At 38.7% G+C, this 12,554-nt stretch overlaps 1 protein-coding gene across 3 annotated transcripts in view; it reads left to right on the top strand.

Annotated features, from left to right (window-relative positions):
- LOC105233073 (protein CBFA2T1) overlaps nucleotides 1-11,558 on the top strand; it is a 72,629-nt gene extending 61,071 nt beyond the window's left edge. For all 3 annotated transcript variants that reach the window (XM_049452085.1, XM_011215026.4, XM_049452084.1), the window contains exons 3-8: nucleotides 8,479-9,134; nucleotides 9,218-9,640; nucleotides 9,709-10,065; nucleotides 10,126-10,359; nucleotides 10,433-10,540; nucleotides 10,636-11,558. In XM_049452085.1, coding sequence (XP_049308042.1) covers nucleotides 8,479-9,134; nucleotides 9,218-9,640; nucleotides 9,709-10,065; nucleotides 10,126-10,359; nucleotides 10,433-10,540; nucleotides 10,636-10,854 — 1,997 coding nt within the window. In that variant the 3' untranslated portion in view covers nucleotides 10,855-11,558. The remainder of the gene's footprint in view (nucleotides 1-8,478; nucleotides 9,135-9,217; nucleotides 9,641-9,708; nucleotides 10,066-10,125; nucleotides 10,360-10,432; nucleotides 10,541-10,635) is intronic.
- Nucleotides 11,559-12,554: the final 996 nt, after the last annotated feature.

Raw genomic sequence — 12,554 nt, 5'->3', positions numbered from 1 at the left:
ACTACTTACTTACTTTTGAGTGTGTTATGGTGACAACATAAGTATTACCCGTAAATAATATGCAACAATTAGGCAAAGTCTTTTAACCTTGAGTCACCCAGTAGAACTGAATAACTTTGGTTTTTCTGAATAGAACCTGGTATTAATTTATTTACTGGGAGTCATAGAGAAATAAAGAGGAAAGATATAGCCATGGAAGCTCTCTCCATGATTCCATGTCTAATAAGTTTGCCTGTATGTATTCCAATTGTTTACTTAGTCTGCTTGTGAAAAGTATTTGCTAATCTATTGACAGTTCTTATATTGTCTAAAACAAAGGGGCCGCATTAAACATTTGTACAGTACCAACAAAAAGTTTTAATGCAGCATATTCGTGTGAGTCAAGGGAAAGTTTACGTTCCACAAAACTCTTTATGACTAAAATGTTTTGCTTTTGTAGAAGCTACCGCTAGAGCTTTTGTTTAAAATGGTGGAAACCACTTACCTTCCTTTATGTGGTCATTTGTACACCAAAACTATGGTGAGACGGCCTGGAATGAAATGTGGAAACTATGCGTTGGTCAAATCCATGCAAACACAAACATATACATACAAGAATAATACCTATATTTGTTGATACAAGGTTACAATTTCATTTTATGTGCCATCGAAATGTGTCCCAACTTTGCGCAGCTGTGACCAACCAACGCTTTTGTTGTAAGACCGGCTGGTACCATACGCAAAACGACTTTCACTGTCCCAGCGGATCGCACGCTGGCAGGTTGACCCGGTCGAAGGAGTAGAGGAAAGCAGTACTCTCGTTAATATTCATCATGACTGTTGGGAAATGTGTACGGGTGTTTCAAAGTGTGGTGAAAATGCGGTTGATACCAATGGTCACGATAGATTGCAGTGGATGTAGGCGATGGTAACGACAGCAATTTTTAAGGAGAGTTCTGTAGATTTTTCCAGTATTAGGTGCTAATAAAACATTTAGCTCAGGAATACATTGAATCTTATTGTGATTACTAAATTACTGTTTTTTATTTCACCTATCTACTACTATTTCGTAGTAGCAGATGTAATAAGAGCAGGATTGATAGTTTAGTGAATTATTTTTTTACGTTTTCTGAGCTAATTTTTATACTCTCGCAAAAACAGAAAACCTATAAAGTGTCATAACTAAGCCATAAATAAAGATATTAAAGTGAAATTTGACACAAGGGATCGCATTAGGGAGGGGCATATTTGGACGTAATTTATTTGGAAAAGTGGGCGTGGCCCCGCCCCCTACTAAGTTTTTTTTACATTTCTCGGAAACTACTATAGTCATTTCCATATACAGTTCAAAAATGAAAGAAATCGGATAATAACCACTCCCACCTCCCATACAAAGGTTATATTGAAAATCACTAAAAGTGCGTTAACCGACTAACGAAAAACGTCAGAAACGCTAAATTTTACGGAAGAAATGGCAGAAGGAAGCTGCACCCAGGCTTTTTTTAAAAATTGAAAATGGGCGTGGCGTCGCCCACTTATTGACCAAAAACCATATCTCAGGAACTACTCGACCGATTTCAATGAAATTCGGTATATGATATTTTCTTAACACCCTGATGACATGTACGAAATATGGGCGAAATCGGTTCACAACCACGCCTTAAGGAGGGGCATAAAGCGATCCTTTGTGCCAAATTTCACTTTAATATCTTTATTTATGGCTTAGTTATGACACTTTATAGGTTTTCGGTTTCCGCCATTTTGTGGGCGTGGCAGTGGGCCGATTTTGCCCATCTTCGAACTTAACCTTCTTATGGAGCCCGGAAATACGTGTACCAAGTTTCATCATGATATCTCAACTTTTACTCAAGTTACAGCTTGCACGGACGGACGGACGGACAGACAGACATCCGGATTTCAACTCTACTCTCATCCGTCTGTCCGTGCAAACTGCAACTTGAGTAAAAATTGAGATGTCTTAGTATGCGAGTTTCTTAATACCAAAAAAATTACGAGTCCGTAGATGGGAGTAATCGGACCACTGTCACGCCCACAAATCGTCAATATCCAAAAAATTTTAAAGTGCCATAACTGAGCACTAAATTAAGATGTTAAACCTTAATTTGGCACAGGCAATAGCAGTAACAAGGGACACTTTTGGGCAAAAAATTTTGTAAAAGTGGTCGTGGCCCCGTTCTCTAAAAAGTTTATTGTATATAACTCTTAAACGACTTAATATAATAAGAAATCCTGCTGACTGTGCAAACGGATGAAATCGGAGGATAACCGCACCCACACCCCATATAACGGTAGTGTTAACAATTACTAAAAGCGCGATAAATCAATAACTAGTTACGCCAGAGACAATAAATTTTATCTTCAAGATGGTATGGGAAGGCTTTATGAGATCCGGTGTGAAAATTGGATGAAGGACCTGGTACCGACCACTTTTCGGTGAAATCCCATATTTCCGGGCCCGACCCACCTATTTTGGCAAAATGTTGTACATGAAATTCTTTTAATGTTCCTATGTCACTATGCGAAAATGAGTAAACTCGGACTACAACCACACAATTTTAAATTTCATCTGATTCTTTCACTTTCCGGTACAGAAATCTAGAAGTGATTGATATAACAGGTTAATAATTTTGTACCAATAACACCTTTAAAATATGCTATCTTATGACCAAAATTTGTCTAAGTCAAAACAAAACTGTTCAAGCCCCTGAGTACCGAATATGTGGACCCCAGTATCTATAGTTGACTTTTGACTGAAAATATCGGTCAATCTGTAAGATATACTATACATTTGAAATTCAGGGAGAATCGTTTTCTGGCAATAGTAATTCTGTGTATTGAAAATGGATTGATTCAGGTCGGGAAGTATTGACCCTCATATAACCACTTGAAAGATTTTCCAGGTGATTTTATGATGGATACATCGACCAATATTTGAGTTATATCAATAAAAATTACAGAAGTTTTACTCACAACAGAGTATCTTTGAGACTCAAATAGATAAAATTGGACTAAAACTTTACCTACCCCCCCATATATCTATTACTGAGATTTTCGAACATCTGGATGATATATCTCTATATCATTGGTGATTGCACCATATGATAGGTTAGGTACCTTAATGAAACCCAGTGAACATTTTTTTGTATGTGGCATGATAATAGTTAAAAGTTAAAACCGGGTGGATACTACTCCAATTTGTCTGTTAGTGTATGAGTTATATAGAGTATATGTATATATATTATTTCTTACATTGATTCTTGCAAGTTACAAAAGTATAAAGTGTTCGGTAGCACTCGAACTTAGCCTTTTCTTACCTTCCTTCTTCCTTTAATGTTTGTCATCTTTTCTTTCATTTCCGATGGGTTTCAATCTACTATGATTTCTTTTTTTCTAATTTTCAAAGGTTTCTGCACTAGTCTAATATCAGAGGTTTGTATTTATTTATCTAAAATTTTCTTAATTATTAGTTTTGTTGCTCTATAATATCATTGTTTTTAATAAGTACAAATCAAAGTAAACGGAGAGACGTTTATCGAAAACGAACGTTATATCTGTCTTATTTCCCTTTATATTTTTTCGGTTGACAATTTGTTTCTAAGGACTTACAGTAATCAGCCATGATAACTTTCTTCTATCACTCTTAGATCCATTGGAACCCTCTCACACTCTCTCCCTATAATTCCCTAAATTATACGAAAATTTATACAGATCCGTAATCATCTCAATACATTTTCTTCTCTTTCTTTTTAGTCTACTCAAATTTGAAACTTTCCAAGCTTCAATTTCGGGAATAGTCAGAACTTTGATAAAGTCTGTGTCTTTCATCAATCACCATATTTGAGGATGGACAAATAGTCCATTTTTTAACATTTCCATGCTAAGGTTTGAAAATTTTCAACAATATTCTTTCACGTTCAACACTTTCACATATTGCTGTATAATTCCAAAATTCATCAGTTCAGTTCGAGTTCTTTTTGAGAAAATGACTTTGGCGTAGATGTTTCTGAGAGCATGCGAATTACTTTAGAGACTCAAAGAGAGATTTTCATTTAGAAAAACTAGGTATTTAGTATTCTGTACCTTCAAACCTTCCTCATATTTTCCGTAATTAAACTTAGAGTGGGAATCACTTGAAGCTTGTATGTGAGAAAAAGGGCGCAAGGGTCCCTAAAAATAGATACTAATGCTGATAAGCCTAAAACTTGTCAAACTATAAGAATTGCACATATCATGAGAATAACAGCATATTCAATACTTTAATGAATAAATTCGCGATCTGGACACTTGAAACCATCAAAATTTGCAAAAATATAAATGTCAAACATTTTTTTTTTGGAAAGCTGTGTAATCATTGTAAACAAATAAAAACAATCCTGTTTCGTTAATATACTTTAGAAAACATTTACTGAGTTTTAAATGTTTTAAACGGTGATATTTCTACCAGTGTATTCATGGATTTACACCATTAATAATGACACACAGAGTAAATACTACTCCTGTGTACACTGTATTTTATAGCAACTATTGCACTTCTAACCTTAAATTTAAAAGAGGTGTTAGATGTTTACATAATTTTCAAAAACTACTCAGCATTTTATGAAGCAATAAAGTTGTTGAGAGGACTTGAGCCACTGAAAACAAATGTACACATTTCTTAAAGCAATGAATACATAATGAATTTTAAAAGGGATTGTTTTCCTTGTTGTTAGATACACAAATTTGTAGCGTACAATATTCAGGATGTAAGACTGGGTTAAATATTTAAAGAGAGCATGCGAGTATTTGACGGCGTTCACAAAAAGCATTCATTCCGAAACTAAGTAAACAACCCGATTAAATATGAGGCTAAAACAACGCTTAACTGTCACGAAAGCGAAGTCAAAAAGTATTCACAATAGGGAGAAAATTCTTTTGAAATCCTATTCCTAAATAACGTTTTAACACATAATTCACATTTTTGAAATGAGTCCATGAAAAGTAGAATATATCCATGCATTAATGGAAATATGTATATTGAATGGCGGTAAATATCCTTCGGGAATAGCTGTCTTGTCAAACTTTTATAAAATATCAAACTCTCCGCATTTTTTGAAAAATGCCCATCGTCTCAAAGCATCTCCATGAGAACTGCCGCAATGCGCTTTCCTGACTAACTAACGGGCAAATCACCCCAACCATCATCATTCATCGTGTTTGCACAGTCTAATGGAAATTCTTCGTACCTTAGCACGCTTCTCAAACAGGTGTTTGTTCAAGTTTGCTTACGGTCGTGTGTGCAGAATTTGTTGCGTATTTGTGCGGGACCGATAACGATGCTGCCAATAAAGCCGGCTAACGGCACAATATTTTCTGTGTGTATTTGTACTCGAGTGCGTTGCAATTCGACCAGCTATCGCAGCTTACAGTTAAACGTTCATATGTATAGGTATGGCCTTTACATACATACATACATACATATACAAGGATGACAAGGTAGTGTTCGCCAGAGCTGATGGCAGTTCCTTGCTGTTATCCCTTCAATCGTCGTTATACTTATGCGTACCTCTCGAATGTGGGAGTTTGCTTTTGCGATAATAATTTGTGGATTCAGCTGCAACATCACTTACTCCGACATAGTCATTGTTGATGAGGTAAATATTGATAATGGCAGCAGCAGTAGCTCGCAGTGTTTACATACCCGTTCGCTTATAAGGCACTATATGGGTGTAAAATATTCGGACAAGAATCGCATTATACGAGTAGCAAGTAAGATGTATTGTACGATAATAGTACATTGAGCATGTGATAGTTGAGTTTAGCTAATTTAAATGTTCATCTAATGGTTTTACAGAGAGACAAATTCAAAGTAGTTAGTTCAGAGTTTTCTATAGAGAATTTTCATGTTGATAGAATTTTTCATTAGAGTCTCACATAAATGACTACGATCACAATTAGATATAAGTTTTTTTACACCGATAGGACATACAACTTCAGTCTTCTCCTTCATATTACCAAACATGCTTTCTTTAAGTATATTAAAAATTATCTAAAACAAAAATTTGTTACAAGAGCCCAGCCAAACAGTTTATTCCGCAAGTTAGTTGTAAAAATTTAGCTTTTCTTTTATGTGAGGCTCAAGTGACGCGTCTTTAACACCCAATATTCTCAGTTTCTTAAAATTTCTTTCATCCAATTGTAGGTGGCTGCGCACTGCTCACCAAGTTTTGTGACATGTCATCATTCAATATTTTTGGCGTATGTCGCTGCACGCTTTCCGAATTGATTCTGAGTCTCTTTTTTTCAGTTCCATTTTGTTTGCACGCTTCTCGTTATTGTTGCAGCTATTGTTGTTTTAGCACGCCTCGTTTATCTCGATTTGGTTTGTTTATACAGCAAATTGTCTTCTGTCGACCATGTGAGCGATTGAGCACGTCAACCAAGCCCAGCTAACAGCCCAAAAACAAACCCACATAATAGCGCTGCGACAAAATCGGTATATATGTACATATATTGTATTCACATCTACCTTAATAAACGTGCTCACGTGCCCACATGCATATGGTATATGTATCTGTCTTATGGACATAACCCTATTTGAACAGATACACTCTCGTCCATGCGGATTGTGGGAAAGGGTTGATGTGGTGTCTATGCGTACGTCAGGGCAGCAGGTGGTGTTCGATCGACACATGCACACACAAAATCGAGTTGAAGTGGTTGAGTGTCGACGAGTATGATGGATCATGTAGTCTGGGCTTTCGTTCCAACAATGCCATCATTGTTTCTATCAGTTATTTTATTCATACAAGTTTGTACATCACTTTATATAAGATGTCCTGTCACCATCGTTGCCTCGCCAGCTCTCTTATTTATTAAATATCTTTTGGAAAACTTTTTTATTTAACAACACGGCATGGAATATATATATATATAATCCAAGGCGTTACTACAAGTTCTAAAGAAACTATAGCACATAGCTTCGATATAAACTGACAAATCAAAATCAAAAAAAAAAATAATAAAATATGCACCTGCGAAGGGTATCATAGCTTTTCCACAGCCAAAGTTAACGTTTTTTTCTTATTTTTACTCTAAATGTGATCAAAAATTTACATGTTATAAAGGAATTACAATTGAACACTAAAAATAATAAAATTTCGTCGGAAATCAATTGAACACAAATGCGCGACTTTGAAAGAGAGAAATTAGCTACTTAGCTAAATATTAAATAACAGCTAATTAAATTTGTATATATTATATCTCAATACCTAGTTCTGCTTTTTTCAGCGAACTCTGTAGGCAATACAGGAATGTCAAGTTAATATCTATTCAAACACGGTCATTGCCACTCCCTGTTTTTATGTTAAACTTGAGTTAATTGTTGTAGCTGCAAATTCTTTAAAGTTTTCCATGTCCGTACATGTGGCAGCAAAATGCAATCATGTATTTGGCAACAAATGTTGAAACACGTGTTTGCGCTTTCAACACCATCACTAACAACCAACGGCAGAATCATCGACAAACGAGAATGACAGCAATTGCAACAAGAATACGAGCGATGAGAAAAACTCGTGTGCAAGTGCAATTTGTCCAGAATGTTACTAATTTATTTGCCATGTTCGGGAATGCCACACCACACCGAAGTTGCCCGTTGCCTGCTGCCCCTTGTCGCAACGTGTAACGGTTAATGGCCGGCCAAAACTTCCCCATGCTCGTGTGGCACGCCATATTCTACAAAAGCACAATTCCCAATGTGTGGAAACCTTGCAGGACGTACTGTGACATTGGTCAGTTGCCCTCGAGCCTCTGCTGCTGAAGTAGAGGCAGATGACCGAGGCGAGAGATGGCTGAAATTGTATTCTGTTTGTACTTGAATGTGCGATACAACAATGCGCAAGGCTGCAAAGCAACGAAGCGAAATGCCTTCTTCATGTTGCAGCTAATGCATTTATGATGTGTCGGCTGCTGACATGTCCTTTCGCATGCACTACCAACCAGCAACGCATTTATCCTTCGGGTCAGCAACAGTAGCAACAGCAGTCGAAACACAGCATAACTGAGCCGGCGTCAGTGACAGAAGCAATGTAACACAAATCTCGGCATTTGCGGTTGCGCAAACACACGAACGCCATGGCACAACAATGGAGGTACGGTTGGGCGGACATGACAATGGCAACTGCGTGTTTCAGGTGCTGCATATTTTGAACATGACAACCCGCCTGCAAGAAAAATCACTACAACCGGCAGCGCCCGCCCCTTACACCCACACATTTGACCATTTGGCCAGCATTGGTGGTCACGCTACAGCCGCTGGCTACATTTCGTAACATTTTCGGTTGGTAGTTGAGCAGCAAAACGTTGTTGCCTTTAACAAGCGTTTACCTTATGTTGATGTTGCGGTGCTTGCGGCACACTTATCCAAATAGAACACATCTACCACACGCTAATTACAACAATGCTTATTCATTTACAATTTCGGCTCTTCGTTCCCCATTGCAGCAAATTCTTCCTCCAACTCTTCTTCCGGCAAGGACTCGAGCAACAGCAATAACTCGTCGCAAACTAACGGCTGCACTGGTGCAAGTGGTAGCAGTGGGGTGAGCAACTCTAGTTCGACTTGTACGAATCCGAACGTTAACGGAGCGCGCAGTTGCCGCACCCCCGACTCCCCGGAGAGCGCACGTGCTATTGCACCACGTTCACCTATGTCACCACAACTGCATCATTCAAGCCTGGCCCCTCCACCACCACGACCGAATCGTAATGCCAGCGCCTCACCGGTAGTGAATGGAGCAACGACCACCACATCACCGCCTCCACTCCCCACACCACCTACACAAGCGGCACTGGCCGCGGCCGCTGCTGCAGCTACTGCAGCTGCAGTGCATGCTGAGCAGGCACGACTACTCAGTAAGATACGTAAATTCCTTGGATCTCTGGTACAGTTAGCGCAAGAGATTCATCCCGAAGTGAGCGATCGTGTGCGTGCGCTGGTGCTTTCACTGGTCAGTGGAGGCATAAGCATTGATGAGTTCCGCCTAACGCTGCAAGATGCCATCAATTTGCCATTGCGCCCGTATGTCATTCCATTACTCAAAAATCATATTTCCCTGCTGCAACGCGAGATCTCCGAATTAGCGCGTGCCAGTAATCAGGTAAGAGTTAGTTGCTTGTATAGTTTATAAACATCTAGAAATCTTACACACTTGATTCTAATTTCTTGATTGCTCATCTCTAGACTACACTACAATACGTAACCACGAATGAGAATGTTGTAATGGAGTTTTCTCCACACGGGCCTTCTGCGGAATACAGTGACATGTTCATACACATGGACGCTGCGCAGGCTGCAGCAGCGGCAGCCGTTGCCCAAGCTACAGCGTCCAACAGCGCCGGTACTACCAGCCTCGTCTTTAAGCGGCGAGCTTCGGACACTCTGATGGAACACCACAATGGAATACAAGACTGGAATGATTATATGGCCGCTTATCCGCCTGCCAAGCGTGCTTTACACGCACATTCGGCTCACTTAAGCGCCGCATCTGCCGATGCACGTCTTGCGTTTACCAGCCAACCAACCGTTTTTGATTACTCGGCGGCAGCTAGTAGCACGTCAGCAGTAACTCAATCCGAGAATAATTTCAATAGTCTTATGGAGAAGGTACAGTTGCGCAATTAGTTGAATTTTATTCGAAATGCTAGTCATAACATGTCTGTATTAATCTATAGGCAAATCACAGGGAAGATCGTGATCTGCGAGTTAATATCGTTGCTGAAAATGCAGCGCAACGACATCCTTCACGGGCTGGTCCGCCAAGCACAAGCACTAGTGGGGGTGCTGCTGGCAGCGTCAATACCACACTTGGCGGCGAAGAGGAATGGAAAAATATACACACCATGTTGAACTGTATCTCGGCAATGGTAGATAAGACAAAACGGGCAATTACCATATTGCAACAGCGAGGCGTAGAGCCCCAACAGCCCAACTACAGCGAAGTCACACCAGCATCACTGGCCGAAATACGACGTCAGACTGAAGAGAAGGTCGCTGAGTTCAAACGAAATGCCGAGGAAGCAGTCAACCAGGTAAATGCATACCCCTTAGCTGATCTCTCAGTTGAACCGAAATATCCTTTTTTGCTTTAGGTGAAACGTCAGGCGGTGATTGAAATACAGCGCGCAGTGGTAGCAGCTGAAACACGCGCATCAGAATTGATGTCGCAGGAACGCTTGCGCATGGAAAAGTTTTTCGTCGAGATGAGTCGCCATTCAGGCGGTATCCACAATTCCAGTGCAGCTATCGCAGGTGTGGCAGCAGCAACTGTGCCAGCCGAACGTGAATTGGACAACAAGTCTCCGTCGATTACAGCCGGGCAAAATGTAAATTAATTGAATTAATATTTTAAAGACTTTATTTCATTATAACCTACGCATATTATTCTTTTGTGTTAAGGCTTGCTGGAATTGTGGACGTAAAGCAACCGAAACTTGTTCTGGCTGCAATTTAGCCCGTTATTGTGGCGCTTTCTGCCAGCACAAGGATTGGGAACACCATCACCAGGTAATTGTAAAACCTAAGTAGGACCAATAGACTACTTTGGACTATACGTATGATATTTTAACTGCATTTTTTGCGTGTTTTATGCTATTTGATAGATTTGCGGCACCACGCGATCATCTGACCTTTCTGCTAAACACAGTGTGTCCCAGGGGATCCCACTTACGGCGAACATGCGCGGCTCCATCTCAAGATCTCCGCCCAATCAGCCGCAGTCATCACAGTCAACGTCTCAAGTGCCGCAGCCGCAGAACTCAGGCAGCGGCAGTGTTGCGCCACCCAGTTCACTCGTGGCGAACGGGGTCAGCTCTAAATGACGCATTCGCATGATGAAACCGAAGAAAAAGTACTTGTGCTAGTCAAATTAAACTAAAAATTAACATATGCATAAATTAATTAGAATTAACTACAATATAAACTACATTTATTGATACTATGTATAAAAACCTGCGAAAAATTGGAAATGAGAACTTGAGAACTTGAGAACGACATTGAAACACTAAAAATAAAAGTAATTTTATTACATCAGCCCAACAATATCAAAACCATAATCAAAATAGACTTTAAAATTTTATTATATAATATAATGAATTAGAGGAGATACAATTTTAACGTTTAGTATTCACTTATACAATTGCAGACTTCAAATGTTATTGAACCGTTTTATGCACAGATACTAAATACATACATATATGTATATCACAATATCAGAGCACCCCTAGAGCAATGTAGAAGCTCACTTTGATTTCAATGGTTGAAAATTTTAAATATTCTCCATCATTGACTCAAGAAAGTTAAAAATTTGTAAACCGATTTGAAATATAGTAGAACTAATATTAAAGTAATTAATCTGAGAGTGAAAAACCAAAAACTAGAAAACAAAAGAAATATACGGTAATTTTAGTAATTTATTTATTACGTATTATAAACAGATTTTAATAATCTTAAATGTATTAATTTATGTTATTGCTCGATAAAATAAATAAATATGAAAAGCTAACTAATTGACTGTAAATACAGACACACTTTTACCTTTTCAATAAAAGAGAAAACAAGGTGAGTACGAATACATATATACACAAGTAAGGAAGGGCTAAGTACAGGTGAACCGAACATTTTAAACTCTTGCAACCTGCAAGAATCAAAGCCAGGGAAATACTTAAGGTCTAAAACCAATCATATAGGGTAAAGTCAGTCGGATGTCTAAAAATTCTGGCCAACTTTTCCCTCAAAATTATCTATTTTAGATACACTGCCATTAGTTAAATTCGCTCTCTCATTTTCATTGGGATAACTCACATATTAGCCGATATGTGCGGTAAAAAAGTCACCTCGAAGTTGGAAAATCTTTATATTACGTATATGGTGGCTAAGGGAAGTATTGGTCCAATTCAACCCATTTTTGACATTATTGGTGCAAAGTTTCATCCCGTTATACTGGAAACTGGACGAATCAAGTGAAATTAAAAATTGTGCCATATGATTTCTATTTTCACAGTATGACATAAGCACGTAAAAATAATGCCTCGTACTAAATTTAGTCGAAATCGGTTGGTCGTGTTTCGAGATATGGGATTACACCAAAAAGTGGGAGGTGCCACGCACATCGTCCAATTTTCACACCGGCTCTCATAAAGCTCTCTCATACAATCTCGGTGGTAATATTTAACGTCTTTGACGTAGTATTTAGTTATTTATTTAGAGCGCGAAGTTTTTAACAGTATCGTTATATGGGGAGTTAGCGGGGTTATCCTCCGTTTTCAACCATTTTCACACTGTCGGAGGAAGTTATTATAAGATTTGCCTTCAGCAAATTTGGTTGTTGTAGCTTAAGTGGTTTAGGAGATATATACATTAAACTTGTTAGAGCGCGGGGTCACGCCCACTTTTCCAAAAAATTTTGACCACAAGTGCCCCTTGCTACTGCGATCCTCTATACTAAATTACAGCTTTATATTATATTTATAGTGCTTTATATGTTTTTGGTTAATTTTAGTTTGTACTAGGGAACCCACAC

This window comes from Bactrocera dorsalis, chromosome 3, assembly GCF_023373825.1.
Source record: "Bactrocera dorsalis isolate Fly_Bdor chromosome 3, ASM2337382v1, whole genome shotgun sequence".
In the NCBI taxonomy this organism is placed as follows: domain Eukaryota; kingdom Metazoa; phylum Arthropoda; class Insecta; order Diptera; family Tephritidae; genus Bactrocera; species Bactrocera dorsalis.
Note: the sequence above shows the minus strand (reverse complement) of the source record. Positions and strands in the feature narration are given on the sequence as shown.